Below are 16,612 nucleotides of genomic sequence, written 5' to 3' on the forward strand. Positions count from 1 at the left end.
TCCCTGCCCATCTCTCACCCACCTGTCCAGGTGGAGTTTCTGGGCCAGAGTCCGCCAGTCGGCACCCCGGCTACAGGGTGGGTCCAGGCTGGTAATGATCTTCTGCCGAATGAGGAAGGGGATCTTGAAGGCACTAGGGCCCACTAGGGCTGGGACCCCCCCTTCACTCTCCAGAGCCAGCAGCTCACCAAATCTTGTGTCCTGGGGGTAGGGAGGGGTGGAGGTGTCTGTTAGAACTTCCCCAGCTCAAGCCCACTACTCCCTCCTAGGCCACCCAAGAGCCCAGAGCATGGGGCCGGCGTGGACACTGCGCCCCCCTGCTGCGTCAGGACCCTGCTCACTGGAGCTCAGAGGGGCAGTGACCTGCCCAAAGTCACACAGCCAGTGAGCAGAGGAGCCAACTGGCCTCATTCTCCTCCTTCTCTCCCCACCACTGCTCCCCAAGTCACCTCTGCTGACCACTCAGAACTCATGGCTGCCAGAAACGCCCTTTCCCTCGCTGCTGTCTGTCTAACTGACTCATCCTTAGAGGCCCAGCACAAAGTCCCTCCTCAGGGATGCCCTCTGGGGCCTCCAGGCCGGCTCCGGCTCCGGCTCCGCGTCCCGCTGCTCTCACAGCCTCTTCAACCCACTCCCCAAGTCCAACTGCATTTGTACCTCCCTCCCGGGGGCACTCGGAGGAAGGTGCCAAGTGGTTTCTGGAGGAGGTGGGCTCGGTGGCAGGGTAGGTCCAGTGGAGAGCACATTAGGGCAGTGCTGAAGCCCACTGCTGCCCACCTTGGTGATGTTGAAGTTGATGTTGAAGCTCTGCCCGTCGCCCTCCACCTGCCACACCCACACCTTGCAGGCCAGGTCACTGGTGCTGGGGCTGACGCGTTCCAGGGTGAAGGTGCAGTGCAGGTAGTGCTGTGTGCCATTCCAGATGTGGTAAAAGGGAATCTCCTGGGGGCACAGAGGTGGGGTCAGGCGTGTCCGGAGGCAAGTGTGCCCAGCTCCGGGCATCTTGAGTGCCCTCACCTGGTAGCTGACGAGAAGCTTGCTCTTCCACAGGGAGCTGGGCACGTCGTGGACGGACAGGCGCAGGTTGTGGTAACTGTCCTTGAAGTGTAGGATGCGAGGCTCCTGGATCAGCTGTCCTCCCAGCTGCTTCTCCAGCTGCACCACCTCCTGCAGCGCCCCAGGGGGTCAGCAGGGCCTGGGGGCCGGGAGGGCCCCTCCCCACTGGCTCCCCACCCCCCACAACTGACCCGACCCAGTGGGGCAGGCAGTACCTTGAGTGCGTCATGGGTGTCGTGCAGGCAGTAGACTCGGATGTTGTACTCGAGGGAGGTACAGGCCACAGGGGCGAACAGAAGCAGCTTGAGGCGCTTGGACGCCGCCACACTGAGGGCCTCTCCCACCAGGGCGAAGCGGCCCAGCTGCTCAGTGAAGATGTAGCAGGCGCTGGCCTCCAGCTGGCAGTAGTAGAGGTGGGAGGGCGCCTCTTCACCCAGGTGCAGCACGTCCTGCGGGCAGGGCCCGATGGGTCAGCCCCAGGCCAAGGGTCGCTCTGAGGAGTGGCCAGAGACTGGGGAGGGGGCGTGGCTCCAGAGCCAGGAGGGAAGCCCGGGCTCCGCCTGGAGCCCCACGTTGGGGGCAGGGGCGGGGGCGGGGGTGGGGGGGCGCTTGGGGCTGATCTTGCTCACCTCCCAGCTGCCCTCGCAGGACTGCTTTTTGAGGCGCAGGCTCCAGCTCTCGGGGCTGGGCTCCCCACAGTGGTCCATGGTGAGGATGACAGGACGAGTGAGCAGGACTCCGGGGGGCCCGCAGCTAACGATGGGACTCAGCAGGGTCTGACAGCCAGCTAGGGGCAACCTCAAGTGGGGAAACACAGGTGGGGAGGGAAAGGCATCAGTGGGCCGTCCTGGCAGCTGGGCAGGGCCAGGGCAGAGCTGGGTGGAGCTTAGGGGCAGCTCTTCCCCTGCTCTCCCACAGGCCAGCAGGACGAGGGCAGTGGGTGGGCAGGGGTGTCACAGTGATGAAGGCAGGGGCAGGCCCCGCCCAGCCCAGCAGCAGGGCCCACGCTCACACCTCACGTCCTCCGGCTTGTGCAGTGTGAGGTAGACCTCGTAGATCTTTCCTCGGGGTATGGCATCTGGGGGGATGAGGAGGCTGATCCCTGCGACAAAGCGGGGGGAGGGCCGGGCTTACCACGCGTGCGGAGACACCCCACAGCCCACTCTGCCAGCCCCTCCACAAGCCTCCATTTGAGGACCGATTGCTGTTAGCCTGGCCTGGGGACAGAGGTGCCATAGGGACTGCCAGGCTGTCCAACCACCCACAGCGGCATGAAGCTGAGTCATGGTGACCCCAAGAACAGCTGAGAGAACTCAGGTGGGAAACGCATGCCTAGTTAGCCTGGGCACAGAGAACTCTGGAACCAAAGGAGACAGGTATGCTGTGCCTACCTCCCCCATTAACCCAAAAGGCACTTTGTGGGACCAGGCACTCCCTGCTTAAAACCGTCCCTGCCTCCGATAAAGCCCAGCTCCCTGGCCTGGCATTTAAAGCCCTTTGCCTCTGGCCCCAACGGTCTTCCCAGCAGCCTCTCCAGCCCAGCCTGTGCTGCATTCTTGGCTGGCTGTCCTGGAATCACTGCCCTGAGCACGCCTCTGCCTGGGTGCCCCGCCCTCCCACCTGCTCAAGCTCCTTCCCTCTCCAGGCACGGCCATCTCTGGTGGGCACTCCACCTCTGGGTGACTTTGCTCCGTGCTGGGCAGTGGCCCCCTGCAACTTTGCCTTTAACAACTTTGCCTGCTTCAATAGATCTCTCTGGTCTGGGAGCCATCACACACATGTCCTCCTCTCTAGCTGATTCATCTGTGTTCCAGCATCTTGCAGAAGCAGCATCAGAAAGTGTCTGCTGAGGGAGAGCGAGGAGGAGCGGCAGCCTACCCATCCCACTAGGGGAATGAAGGGCCGATAGTCACTGGGCACCCATCGTGTGCCTGTCCTGTTCTATGAGCTTGACATGGACCATCTCACCTCATCATCCTCACAGCCTTGTGAGGGGAACATCATCATCCCACTCATGGAGGAGGGCATGAGGCACAGCGGGAGAGCTGCCAGGCCAAGACCCGAAGGGGAAGTAGCACATGAGGCGGTGGATGGGGGCAGAGAGGCCCGTGCGCGTGAAGGGCAGCAGGCTGTGTTTGGGAGGTTGTGAGCCCATCACGGCTGCTTTGTGCAGGAGAAACATGCATGGGAGGGAAGAGGCTGCTGCAGCCGGCCAGCAGGGAGTGGGTCATTGTGGCCTTGTCATGTGGGCTTTGCGGCGGGAAGCAGGAGCCTCAGGAAGGCTTTGAGCAGAGGAGGGACGTGATCAAGTCTGGCTTCATTTGGTGAATGCCTGGAGCTGTGTACCAGATGAGAGGTAAGTGTGGTGGCTTGGGCCAGGACAGGTAGCAGGGAAGACGAGAGGCAGGAGGGAGCAGGAGCAGTTGAGGAGGAAGAACAGTGGGGCTTGGTGTGTGACCAAAGCTGGCGTGGAGGTGAGCGGGCAAGTGAAGAAGAGAAGGAGGTCAAGGTGACCCCCAGTTTCTGGCTTGAGCAACTCAACTGTGCTGTCCCTGAGGTGAGGAAAGCCGGAAGCAGGAGGTTCTGGGGGAGGGTGGGAGACAGTGCCGTTTTGGGCACGATGAATCCGAGGTGCTGAGAGACATCCAGATGGAGCTGCCCAGGAGGCAGCTGGGTGTACGATTCTGCCGCCCAGGAGAACTGCGGCTGGGGCTGGAGGCGTGGGAGTGATCTGCACAGACATGGCGATTAAAGCCGCGGAGTGGGCGAGATGGTTTGGGGACAGGGCACCAGGAGGGAGCTCTGAGGAACACCTACATTTAGGGAGCAGGCAGCGAGCACAGCTGGAGAGGGGCAAGAAGACCAGGGGTCTGGGTGGTGAACAAGATGTAGTCTACACAGAAACCAAAATGTAATGATGTATACCCAAAATTTATATTATGTTATAAACCAATGTTACTGCAATAAAAAAAAAGATCAGGGTCACGCAAGGTCATCTAAGCAGAGGGAATAGAGAATTTCAGGGTGGGCATGGCCAGCCACACTAGAGGCTGCGGTCCTTTCTCAAAACATGACCATGAAAAGGGCCCATGGATTCTCTATCAAGGTGACCTGGGGACCCTGTCAGAGGCATGTTTGTGAGGTGGCAGGTGGAGAGGCCCCCTGTCCAGACGTTTGTCCTGTGCTGTCTCTCCGGCCAGCTCCTCGGGACCAGCACCTGCCCTCCCTCTGGGCCCAGGGCCATCACGGGGCCCAGTGTACACAGGCTGGCCGGCTTTTTAATGGATGGATAGTAGTCCTGTGCCCTTAGGCAACAGGAGGGAGACAGTTCTGACCATGGCCTTGGCGCCAGCACCACAGCAAGCCACGACTGGATCCTCTCCCAACCTCTCTTCCCTTTCCTTTCTAGCCTGGTCAGTACTCAGGCTGAGGCTGGGCGGCACAGGAGGCCATCGGGGCTGCCCCATCCTCCTCCAGGAGGGACACAGAGGCCAGTCTGGCTCTTTAGAGCTCCCTGGGGCATCTGGGATCCTTCCCACCTGTATTAGGGATCATCAGCCGGCCTCCGAGGAAGTTGAAGGTCCCGTAGGCCATGTTGCTGGTGCCACGAGGCAGGGAGCGGAAGAAGTTCTGGGTGGAGAGGCGGGAAACGAAGTCTTCAGCCTCAGAGGTGGGTGAGCTGTGGTGCAGCGTGTGGCGGCCACCACCCAGTGGGCTGAGCAAGTGCCCGTTGGTGAGCTGGAACTTGGGGCTGGGCCCGTCCTGCCGGGGACACAGACTGCCCTGGTAGCTGGTGGTGGTGGTGCTGAGGTCTGGCTGGATGGTGAGCAGATGGGGATTGTCTGCAAGGATAAAGAGACTCAGGGAATGGCATGGGGGCAGTCCCGTCTGGGCAGCCCTTGGCGTTCAGGCCTCGCAGGAGTGCTAGGGGCAGGGAGCACCTCACCTGCTTTGCTGGGCTTGATGCTGACGGGTTGGAAGCCTGAGGTGAGGATGGAGGAGTCGGCCACGTCTGAGTCCAGCCCCTCCTTCTTGCGGCAATAAACGAGGATGAGGACAAGTAGCAGCAGGAGGAGGCACACGGCCACGGCAATGAGGCCCACGTAGAGGGCCACGTCCTCGGGGCCGGAAGCAGCTGCGGGAGAGAGTGCGGCCTTGGCAGGGGCAGCGTGCAGGAGGCCGGGAAGGAGCGGTCAGCGGTCTATACCCCAGGAGGATGAGGCCTCCGCTCCTTGGGCATCAGCACTAGCAGGGCAGCAGGTACTGGCGGCAGGGAGCACGGAGTCGGCAGGCGTGCATCCTAGCCCTGCAGCTGCTACCGCCTTGCCATATCACTGAGCAAATCGCATCCCTCATGGCTCGATTCAGGCTGAGGTTGCTGCTGCCAGAGAACGGAGGAGAGGAAGAGACACTTCCCCGGGTGGCCTGGTGCTGGGCTGCTGGGTGAACTCACTCTTCTGGGGCCCAGGCCAGCTGGGGCTTGGGGTGAGACCCCCAAAGCAGAGGATCTGCTTCCTATGGGGTCTGCCAATCTGCTTCCGAGCCCCTCCCGGGGCCAGGAGCAGGGGTGTCAGTGCTCTTCTCCTCCTCTGCCTCCCCTAGGCCTGAGGCAGGGCCGGGGAGGGGTGACTGACCGCCTGGAGGAAGCTGTATTGATTTTAGAAGGGCTTTGCATAATGGAAGAAATGTCCATCAGAAAGGAACTGACACAGATAATTAGGTTTTTAATTGAAAGAATGGGGGAGGGTGTGTTCTAGAGAAAAAAAATCCAACAGAGATCTTTAATTGTTAGTTATGGCCTTGTAATTAACAAGCCGCACAAGCCCTGCATTCCCACAGGACTTGCATGTGCACTTGGGGCCCGGGGCAGAGGGGAAGCTGCAAGAGAAAGGGGCCAGGGGTCTGGGAGATGATCCCAGGGCCAGGTGGGCACAGAGAAGCTTCAAACGTGTGCATGTCTTGGGTGGCGTGTGAGGTCCTGGGTCGTGCGTGGGCATATGCTTGGGTGTGTTAGGGATGGGGGAGTCCCTAAGGGTCCTGAACTTTGGAGAGGGGGTGCAGCCTGTGGCAGGGGACCCACTCCCTTAGCCACCACATCCCCAGAGCTGGGCAGGTCCAATCCCGGCCAACTGAAGAAGACTCCTGGGGTGCGGAGGACTCACTGTGCACGCAGAGGTCGCTGGTACAGTTTCGGGTGTCCAGATCAGCGCCCCGGCACTCCTCACCTCCGTTGCGGGGCGCTGGATCAGAGCACTCGCGGCTCCGCCAGTGGGTGCAGTCAAGTCCACAGGCTGACCACTTGCTCCATGGGCTCCAGCTGCCGTCCACTAGACATAAGATAGACATGGACAGACAGGAGATGGCGTGGTCAGCCCGGGCACCCAGCCCAGGAAGTCTGCTGGTGTGGCTCTACTGGGCATCCGGACCTGGGTGCCATGCCAAGGCCAGGCCCAGGCCCACCAGTCTGCACACCCGCTGGGTCCAGCTGGCCTGGATGATGCATGCTAATGACGGGAGGCACGATGACGCCGGGTCTGCTTGGCTCTACCCACACCAAGGGGGCCACCCTGGCCCTGGGGCAGTGAGTGTGCTTGGGTAGACGATGACCCTCTGATCCCAGGCACAGGTGCTTCTGCAGCCCAAGGCTGGGCCCTACCTCTGCCACACAGTAACTGTACTTGCCCTGACTGTACCTGTCCTGACTGTACCTCAGACGCTGTGACTCAGCCCCTTTGCTGAGGCTGAGCCTGGACACAGACCGAGCCCTGCCTGCAATCACAATGAATCCCATCCCGGCCTCACACTGAGCCTGGCCCTGCGTGCAGGCAGGTGGGATGGAGCCATGGGGGCAGGCTGGTGGGCGCGATGGAGCCAGGGCACAGAGATGGCGTGGTGAGGAGCGATGCGGGAGGCAGCGGCCACGGGTACCTGGGCACAGGGTGGCGCAGGCTGTTTTCTGGACATTCTGCCCCTCACAGAAGGCGCCCCCGTTGAGAGGTGCCGGGTTGGTGCAGCTCCGGCTCCGTTTCTGCCAGCCGCGCCCACAGCTGGCGCTGCAGACGGACCACTCCGTCCACGTCGACCACCCACCGTTCACTGGCCGGACAGAGAAGGACTAGGGTCAGGGAGCGGGGGCTTCCTCAGACACGCTGGCTCAGGGGCCGAAGCAGGAGGACAGAGGGGCTGTGAGCTGGAAAGGGGCGGGCTGCGGCTATGCCGGGTGAGAAGCCCTGGAGGGGAGGCCATGCTTGTCCTTGCTGTCCTCAGGGCCTGGCTGCACCTGCTCCATAGTCCCTTCTCCCAGCAGGCATCGCGGGCGCTCAGGACAGCCAGCCCTAGCTGCAGGTCCCATGATCCTCCGGCCCAGACCCCAACCTTTCATTGGGGCAACTCCCACACCTCCTCCCCCTGCCTGCTCCTGGACATTCTACTTCCCACACCAGGGACACGGGAGCACAAGCTGTGGTCTGTTGCCTTTTCTAGACTCCCACCCTGTCCCCTCATCTCCCTCTGCACAATGGCCCCTGCCCACAAGTAAGCCAAGGGATGGTCCCGCCACAGATGACCACCAACCTGCCCCACACCTCAGCCTAGACACACCTCTCACCTCCCCAACAGCCACAGCAAGCCCCTCTCCCTGTCCTTCCCAGTCAGGCCGCGGTCTGGTCCACCCCGCCCTGACTCTCCAGGAGCCCACCACGTGGCTGCCCCACAACATGTCTGGTGCCTCTCCTGTGCCCGGGAGCCCCTCTGCCCTGCCAGAGCTGGGGCCCACCGTAGACGATGACAGCAGCGGAGGCGCTGCGGCGACGTGCCACGATGTTCTTGGCTACGCAGGTGTAGTTGGCCGTGTCGGCCAGGCGGGCCTGTCGCACCACCAGGCTGTGCTCTCGCGTGATGTACACATTGGGGTCCAGGGAAGGGTCCACCAGGTCCTCGTTCCGGAGCCACTCCACCTGGGGGAGGGAGCCACATCACTGCACTGCCTGCCCACGCTGGCCTTTCCTGGAGCTAGAGTGGCCCCTCGGGGAGGGGGGTCAGCCTGGAGGGCTGGGCAGGCGGGACCCAAGACTTGGGAGCCCTGCCCACCTGTGGCATTGGAGCCCCTCTCACCTCGGCTGGGGGGATGCCCTCCGGCGGGCGGCAGGGCAGCACAATGCCCTGCTCCAGGGACACCTCCTTGGCCAGTGGCTCCTGCTCAAAGTTCTTACGCAAATCTGGGAGAAGAACAAGAGTGTCCTCCAGCCTGGCTGCCTCATGCTGGGTCAGCCTGGCTGGCTCTGTCCCCTCTTCCCACAGGGGCCATGGTACATGGCAGGAGGAAGTGCCAAGTGCCCAGGGGGACATGGGGCTGCCTGGGTTGTGTGCATAGGCACTTCCCCCACCTATCAAGGTAGGACCTGAGGATCTCCAAGCAGATCCCCTCCCCCGGTGACACCCTAGGGCTGCCTCGCCTGAGGCCGGGCCCCGGACTCACAGGCGATGCGGATGTAGGCCTTCTGGCTCTTGGTGGTGCCTGAGGAGCTCCACGCCACACACTGGCACCAGTACTCCTCCAGCCCAAACACCTTCTCCACCTGCTGCCTCGAGACATTGATGCGGACCTCCATGGCAGGCAGCCCTGGGGGCGGGAGGGGTGGGTAGCCAGGGCCCGGAGGCCACGCTGAGCCTGCACAGGCCTTGCTGTCCAGTCTCTATGTGGAGGTCCCTGCACCACCCACAGATACTCCCTCTGCTGGGCAGAAGAGCGGACAGGTTTTGGGGGCTCAGTCCGGGGGACACACAGGAAGCTCCCTTCACTTTTCCTGAAGGCCGGAAGTGTGTCTTTGGCACTGCCATGCTTATACTGTGTTACCTAAGGCCTGTCTCCCTGGAGTCACTTACAGAAATGTCCCTAAAGGGGCTTCCTGTTGTTTCAGAAACAATGGCACAGAGGATGACAGAGACTGGCCTCCAAGAACTCCAGGCAGAAGGGGTCAGGTGGACAGGCCAGCCCTGGGGCCTTTGTGGGTAAAAAAGGGTGAAGAAAGATCTGTCTCACTTCCCTGGGGGTTAGCAGGTAGATCGTGACATGTGATAATATAATAACAGCTATTAACAATGTAATTACAGAGATTATGTTGCATGATAATAGACCCCTGGGGCTTAGCAAGGGTTTCCCACATGCTAGCTTGTTATCTTTCTCAATCCATGCCCTTGGACAGATTGCTCCCACTCTGGAGGAGAAAGAAGCTCAGAGAGGCTGTGGCTTGACATAGGCCCCTGGCTATCTGAACACAGAGTGTGTTCAGGGTGCTCTGCAGCCACCCTGGGATAGGCGGGGTGCCCATCCCACAGGGAGAAGTGGCGGGAAGGGAGAGGGGGCAGGGCACGGGGTGAAGCTGGCCTGTGGTGGGCTTTGGGGACCCACTCTACCCCAACTGGGCTGCGCTGGGGGACCCTCTCAAGGATGGACTCAGCCCTAGTCCTGTGTGCCAGGGAGTGGGGCGGGGAGGGCTGGCCCCTCTGAGGACCCAGGTAGGGGGGATGCCAGCCCTCCTCCAGCCCCCTGGGCCTTGGCCAAAACCAAAACCAGTGTCTCCCGGAGTGAGAAAAGACTGTTCCCAATTTCTCCTCCTCCTGACCCCAATTTCCCTCGGGTCATTGGCTTATCAGAAAGAGGGAGAGAGGCCGGCTGCCTTTGTGTTTCTATTGTTAACAGAGAAATTCAATTAGGGCTGCATTGCAGGAGGAGCGGCTCAGCTGAGCAGGCAGCAGGAGGCTGTTTTCCCTCTTCATTTCTCTAACATGTCTCTCCCTGACCCTTGCCCACACCCCTCCTTACAGTCTCTCCAGCTGCCACACTGGGTCCCCAGATTTTTCTATCACTCGCCCCTGGCCCTGGCGAGTTCTCAGAGGAAATGGGGGGGTGTGACCTCTGGCTGAGGTCATTATTGCTGGGCTAGTTCCCTCCACTGGACACTCCCTGCCGCCCCCTTTCTCTCTCATTCTCCAAGACGTTGGGATGTGCGTGATTGCTGGGGGGTGGGTCATGGCTGAGAACCGAGGGTCCTTCACAGGGTCTGTGCATAGGAGCAGGGCTTTGGGCACCAGCTACCTGCCAAGCACACCGAGTCTTGGGGCATGAGAAGGAGCCATGCACACACCTGGGGGTGGAAGCAGGACTCTCCTCCTCTCGGCCTCTTTAGTTAGCAGTGGAAACCTCCAGAACATTCTGAACTGGGTACTTTTTCTCTTCCAGGTGGACAGGTCTATGGGTGGCCCACTCCATCTCCCGAGGGGGTTGGGGAGCCAACGTGCCCCCTCCCCCCCCCAGGCAACGCAGCTCGCAGAGAACCGCGCTAAATTTAAGTGCTCCTATTTCTCTCTCCCCTCTCCTCCCACTTGTGTCCTACCTCCTCCCTGGCTCCTGCCCGCTGCCATGAATGAGGGCCAAGTTTGTTCGGATGTCGCAGCTCCAGGCAGTGTCCTCGAGACCCACAAGCCCTGGGACGGCAGTGGACTGAGGGAAGACCCAGACCCTGCCCTGCCGGGTCCTTGATGTGAGGGGCTGTGTCACTGAGCAGTTTCTGGGCATGGCTGTGCCTGCACCTGCCTGGTGAAGGGGAGCTGACACCAGCCTAGGGGACGGATGGGGAGGAAGGAGGCGGGTCCCTGCTGGTCGTGGGCCTGTGGGGGGACCCCCGTGTGGGCGTGCCAGGTGTTTCTGGGAGGTGGAGGGCTGGCGGGCGGTGGGGGGCTCTGAGGCCAAGCCGAGCCTTAGGTTCTCATCTTTTCTCCAATCTGCTTGTGGTAACCAATCAGTTTGTTTAACACACAATAAATGACACCCCAGATGGGACTCTAGGGCTTGGTGTCCACATTTTGAGCTTTGACAGCATCAGCAGGTTTGGGTCCCAGGGTTCTCAGGCTTTGTTCCCTCCCCCAGCCTTCTGGATGGGGAGTAGGGGCACGTGATGGGGAGACAGGGATGCTCTATCCTGGGGTGTCCACCCAGCAACTTCCCCCCAGGAATGGGTGGGGCTGCACATCTGGGCTGCCCTCCGACCCTGCCATCTTTGCCTGACCACAGGACATTTCTGGGTCTAGGTCTTTGGTCTGTGTGTGCACACAGTACCACTGCCTACCATGTGACATCTGTTTGTGGGTAAGTGAGGAAAGCATACCTCTTCAGCTCAAAGCATGCAATGACTTTGGATTGAGACATCAACAAGACCAAGGAAAATTCAGGTGTGCTGGCTATGAGGGGCCTGAGGTCTGGTGCTCAGGGAGGAGAGGGCCCAGGCCCTCATGGGTGGGATGTGTCCTCATGAGCTCTGCTCTCTGGCCTGAAGGGAGCAAGGCCAGGGGAGCCTGTTGGGGAGTACGGGCTGGGGGGTGACTGTGGCTCAGCCTGTGACTGCTGCACAGACACGGAATCCAGACCTTGTGACGTGAAGGCAGGAGATAAAGTGGGGTGTGTGTGGAGAGCCTGGCGGGGAGGCTGGGCGCAGCAGGGGATGGGTTGGGGCCTTCCCAGAGATTCCAGGACAGGCCTTGAGGCTGCAGGAAGGCAGGCTCTGGCTGTGGCTGCCTCTTCCTCATCTGTCCTTTCCCTGGGGGACCTGCCACAGCAGTGGGACTCACCATGCCAAAAAGAGGCCCTGGGCCCCGGGTGTGGGGTGAGGAGAGAGAAAAGGCCTGGAACTGGGTGTGTGAGATCTCACTGCTCCCCCACCAACATGCAAGGGGGCCCTCCCCATCCCCAGTTTACAGATGAGCAAACTGAGGCCCAGGGAGAGAGGGGACTTGCCTGAGGGGAGGCTGACCCTCCCACTCGGACAATGCGGGCCCTAAAGCTGCCTGTATGGCCAGGGAGGTTTTTGGATTCTCTGCCGGGCCGGGGGAGGCTCTGGCCCTGGGAGGTGCTGATGGGGCCCAGGACTCTGTTGGGCCACAGAGGGCACCACCCTCTCCATCCCTCTTCTGAAGGTGGGAGGCAGAGCTGCATCACCAGCCCCGAGAGCCTTGGGGCTGAATTCCCAGCATCTGACCCAGGCCTGACACAGAGCACGTGCACAGTTAACCCCTGAGGCCTGAGGACGGAGGCTGCAGCAGCAGGCCTGTGTGGGCCAGGGCACTGCAGGGCTCACGGCCTGGGCAGGAATCACTAATCAAGGCTCTGACCCTTGGGGGGAAGGGGACTAGCCCCTGCTGACCCCGGTCGGGGCGATGGGGTGCGACTTCCGTGGAACAGAACCCCTGGCTGGAGCCCCTAGGGGCCCTGGACGAGTCAGAGCCAAGGCCTCCAGTCCACCTGTAACATGGCGGGCTGGTTCTGAGGACTAAATCCCACGCTGCCTGAGCCCAGGGCTCCTCCGTGCACATCCGCCATCCGCACTGTTGGGGAGCTTCCCAGCAGGGCCCCTCCTCCAGTCTCCCTCTGCCCCGCACCAACGCCCCACAGGGCAAGTGTGGCCGCTGCCTCCCACCCAAACCCGAGCCCTGTCAGCCGGGCCTGCATTTGCACCTTCAGGTCCTTTGACCTGGGAAATGCTGGGTTTAAGACCTGTGCTTGGACATTACTCCTCCTCTGGGAATCCTTCCTGCCCCAGCCCCTCCTGCCAGGTGGCACGGGCGTGCCTCTCTGGGCCCTCGGTCCCCTGCTTGCCCTCAGCATCATGGCATCAGCGTCAGTTGTCCTGGCCCGGCCTCCTGTCCTAGGCTGCACCACCATTCACACTGGCTCACGTAGGTGGCTGTACTCCCCACAGGGTGTGTGCTGTGTGTCTCAGGCTGGCTGAGGCTCAGTACGGCTCAGGACCTGAAGGCTCCTCTGTGTAGGGGCTCCACAAGGCGCCAGGGCAAAGGGAGAGGAAATGAGTTAAGTGGGGTCCAGTGAGTGAGGAGGAGGAGGAGAGGCTGTCGTCAGCTTGTCAGGCTGGGCCTGCTCTTGGGGAGCGCAGGAACCCAAACAAGGGCTCTCTGCCCACGTCCCCACTGCCCACTGCTGCCTAAGGCCAGGGCTAGCACGGGGCATGGGGTGTCCCAGGAAAGGGACACTTCTTGGGTCTGCCTGCTGCCCCTGGAACCCCTCCCCCCATGTCTCAGCCAAGTCCCACTGGTTCCCTCTCCTCGAAGTCTCTGGGTCTGCCCCGTCAGCCTCCCCCACACTGGTCCCCCCAGTGTCACCCATAGCTCTGGCCATGTTACTCAGAAGCTTGAAATCCCATGGGACTGTGACCTCACTCCAGAGCCTGAGAGGTGAGATTCCCAGATGGCACCCCTGCCCCATGGGCGTACCCTACACCCTCTTTGCTGACCCCGCCTGTGTCTGCCTCCAGGCCTCTGCTTGTGCTCTGCCCTGCCTGGGACACCCGTTCCCTCTTCTCCTCACCAGTTCTTAGGCCCCTGGCCCCCTTGGTTTACATGTCACCTCTGGGTCCTGCTCCTCTCTCACTCCCCACAGGGGAGCCCTCAGGACTCACTGAGGGGTCACCATGCTGCCCCCCTCTCTGTGGGGCTGTGCCCCCAGCTCAGGGAATGTGCAAGTGAATGAATGAACTAATGGATGCACAAGTTAGACTATCACAAAATGTCAGCTCCATGGGACCCTGCAAACCCCTTTCCTTGCGGGCACTGCTCACTGGGCTGCCCTAGGCCCAGCCAGGCTCAGACACAGTGGTGGGACTTGCCCTCCCTCTGCAACTCCCTGAGGCATTTGTAGGGGGCTTCCTTCTCACTCCCCCCAACAAGCCAGGAGGTCTGTCGGGGTGGGGCCACTCAGGGAAGGCCTCCGTGTACACACATGGTCCTGGGTGTGGGAGTCCTGCCTCTCCTGGGCACCGAGCTGGGAACATCCTTGCTCTCTGCTTCTGCGGAAGGGGCAACTGCAGGCCCCTCTCTGGGCCTCCATTTCCTGAGGCTGAGACCAGATTCCCCTTCAAGTGGCCCTGCCTGGCCACCCCGCCTGGCCTCACCGCTGCTCCCGTCTGTGCTGCGCTCTATCACGTGGTCCACCTGGCGCACCCACTCCCCGTTGCACTTGAAGAAGATCTGTGTGGCGGGCAAGGCCTTGCACACCAGCAGCACCGGCTTGTTCTTGACGATGTACACGTCCTCAGGCTCCACCAGGAAGTGGGGAAGCAGGTCTGGGTTGGCGCCAGGCACGGGGTTGGCTACCGTGGCACTCTGTTGGGCACCTGCAGCAGGGGCAGAGGGGGAAGGTGAGCCGGGGCCTCTGCTGGGTTTGTGGGGCCCTCCCAGGGCCAGCTGCCCGCCCAGGGGCTGGGGCCGGGCCATGCAGAGGCAGCTGTTGGGGCCGATGGGAGGAGTGTGAGGCCAGGCTCTGCCACTTCCAGCCCCGCAATCTGGGCTGCTGAGTGCCCCCACTAAGCCTCAGTGTCCCCCTCTGTAAAATGGGGGAAGAAGCAGTCCACCCACTTGTGAAGACTGGAGAGACGAAATGAGACAAGGGCAGATGTCCCAGCACATGGCAGCAGTCAGGGCTCACTGTCATCCTGGTAGAAGTTCAGGAATCTGGTGAGGCAGCCCTGGGAGGTCCAGGCGAAAGCTGGAGGGAAGGAGAGGACCCTACCAGGGCAGGTGGGTAGGGGTCATTTCCTCTGGTGTCTGGGCTGCCTCCAGGGCTGCTTCCATAGTAGGCACTCAGAAAATACCAAGTGAGAGGGGAGGGGGTTCCTGGGGAGTGTCGGGGGCAGTGCTGTAGGAGACGGGCCCGGGAGGGGTAGGGGCGGGGTGAGCCTGGGGCAGGCAGGCAGCCAGAAGAGTGTGTGGGAGCCGAGAGACCTGGGCCGTGTCCCACCCTTCAAGGAGACCTGAATATGGGTTTCCTTCTAATTTTAACTGAAAACCACAACCATCCCACCAGTCATTTGCTGCTAATTACACAGGTAATTGGCTCTGCGGCTTTGGCGGAGGTAAACCCCACAGCAGTCTCACGATCCACTCGACCAGCAGGACCCCTGAGAGGGTGGGAGTGGGAGGATGGAGTGGGGGCCACCCCCAGCCTCCCCATCCAGCTGCCCACCAAACAGGCCCCTACAGCCTGGTGTCCCTCAGGGCTGCAGTGACTTCCCCACCAACACGCACTCACAACCAACAAGAGACTCTGGGTATAAAGAGGGGAAATTTGGGGCTTCAGAGACCCATCTGCTCCTTGCTAGTGGGAACCTTAGCCGAGTTACTCATTTCGTCATCTGTGATGTGGAGGTCCCGTCTACCCTGTGGGGGATTCTGGAGGTGCCTCACCCAGTCAGCTTCCTGGCTCCACTACTCTCCCTAGGCAACCCAAGACCCACAGAGGGCTTCTAACAGGAGGCCTGGCTCCTTGGGCCTGAACCCACCCCCCAGAGGGCATCCATGCTGCCCCTTCTCCCCTGCTTGCACAGGGACCCTCTCTTTCCAAAATGGGAGACAGCCCCCTCCACCCCAAGACCATGGTCTCGCAGAGGGGATCTGCCCTGGTCCTGCGGGCATCCTGGGCTGGCTCAGGTGAGTGGGGAGTGCCGCAGAGAGGCTGAGCACCTGGTGACTCCCCTGCAGAATGGGGAGATGGTACCCAGTTCCTCGGGCTGTTGTGAGGATGCAATGTGCTCAGGAAATGCTGGCTGCTATCAACACCCAGTGTTTTTGCATTTATGATCATCTCTCTCAGCTCAGTAACCATCACAGCAATCTCTTCAGGGACGAGGGCTAACGAGGAAACTGAGGCACAGAGTCGGTAGGTCCCTTGCCTTTGGGATGGAGGGGAGTCATGCCCTTGTGTGGGAGGGGCACAGGGCAGTGTCTGTAGCAGTAGAGGTCATCCACCCCTCTTCCCGCCCCACCCCTCCCCCTGGCCTCTCCCAGCTTGCCTCTTTCCCCGCTGCACGTTTCTGCAGCTCTGTAATGCAGGCCAGCTGGCCTGGGAACCACACTTGCAGGCGGGAGAACCAAGCTCACCTTGCCCCACCCTGCTCCGTCCTGAACCACTTCCCGGGGCTCTGTCAGGGCCCTCCGCGGCTCTCCAGTGTAGGCTGAGGAAGGTGGGGTTGTGGGCAGAGGGCAAGAGCCCTCTTACATCTTACAGATGGGGTATCTGAAGTCCGAGGGGAAAGTCCCTTACCTAGACCACCCAGCTTTGACCCAGGACTCACAAAGTGTCCAGGGGCTGCTGGGTGACTCTTGTTATTGCATTTGTTCTTCACTGACCCTCAGCAGCCACTAGCCAGCCCCTGACCCTGGAGCGGGCTCAGTCATGGCAGGGCTGAGTCAGGCTAGGGCCTCCCAACGTCTGGGGAATGAACCAGAAGGCGGGCTCCTGAGTGTGGGCTGGAGTGGGGAGCTGGTAGGTCCAGTGGCCTCTCTGGACACTTAGTGGGGAAATCACAGCATCTCCACAGACCCCAGGGCTGCACAGAGGAGGCCGAGCTTGACCCCTGAGCAGGGCCTGAAGGGGCCGGGGGGGCAGGCGTCACAGGCTCCAGAGGGCATGGGAGGTGCCGGGCGTCACCTCACAGAGGCTCGGTGCGATGGCCTGTGCCGGCCTACTGGGCTATGCGGGCAGGGGTCCCGG

The 16,612-nt window shown here is 61.5% G+C and overlaps 1 protein-coding gene across 2 annotated transcripts in view; it reads right to left on the reverse strand.

Annotated features, from left to right (window-relative positions):
* The window catches only part of UNC5A (unc-5 netrin receptor A), a 61,164-nt gene that overhangs the window by 1,375 nt on the left and 43,177 nt on the right, over positions 1–16,612 (reverse strand). Inside the window, exons 2-15 of one of the 2 annotated variants that reach the window (XM_014826827.3) lie at positions 14,016–14,237; positions 8,534–8,677; positions 8,170–8,273; positions 7,832–8,012; positions 6,985–7,152; positions 6,219–6,383; positions 5,003–5,191; positions 4,596–4,898; positions 2,071–2,158; positions 1,686–1,854; positions 1,272–1,505; positions 1,018–1,167; positions 778–942; positions 23–201 (exon numbers count right to left, since the gene is read on the reverse strand). In XM_014826827.3, coding sequence (XP_014682313.3) covers positions 23–201; positions 778–942; positions 1,018–1,167; positions 1,272–1,505; positions 1,686–1,854; positions 2,071–2,158; positions 4,596–4,898; positions 5,003–5,191; positions 6,219–6,383; positions 6,985–7,152; positions 7,832–8,012; positions 8,170–8,273; positions 8,534–8,677; positions 14,016–14,237 — 2,461 coding nt within the window. The remainder of the gene's footprint in view (positions 1–22; positions 202–777; positions 943–1,017; positions 1,168–1,271; positions 1,506–1,685; positions 1,855–2,070; positions 2,159–4,595; positions 4,899–5,002; positions 5,192–6,218; positions 6,384–6,984; positions 7,153–7,831; positions 8,013–8,169; positions 8,274–8,533; positions 8,678–14,015; positions 14,238–16,612) is intronic. The other variant, XM_014826828.3, reaches the window with a different exon arrangement.

This window comes from Equus asinus, chromosome 9, assembly GCF_041296235.1.
Source record: "Equus asinus isolate D_3611 breed Donkey chromosome 9, EquAss-T2T_v2, whole genome shotgun sequence".
Lineage (NCBI taxonomy): Eukaryota > Metazoa > Chordata > Mammalia > Perissodactyla > Equidae > Equus > Equus asinus.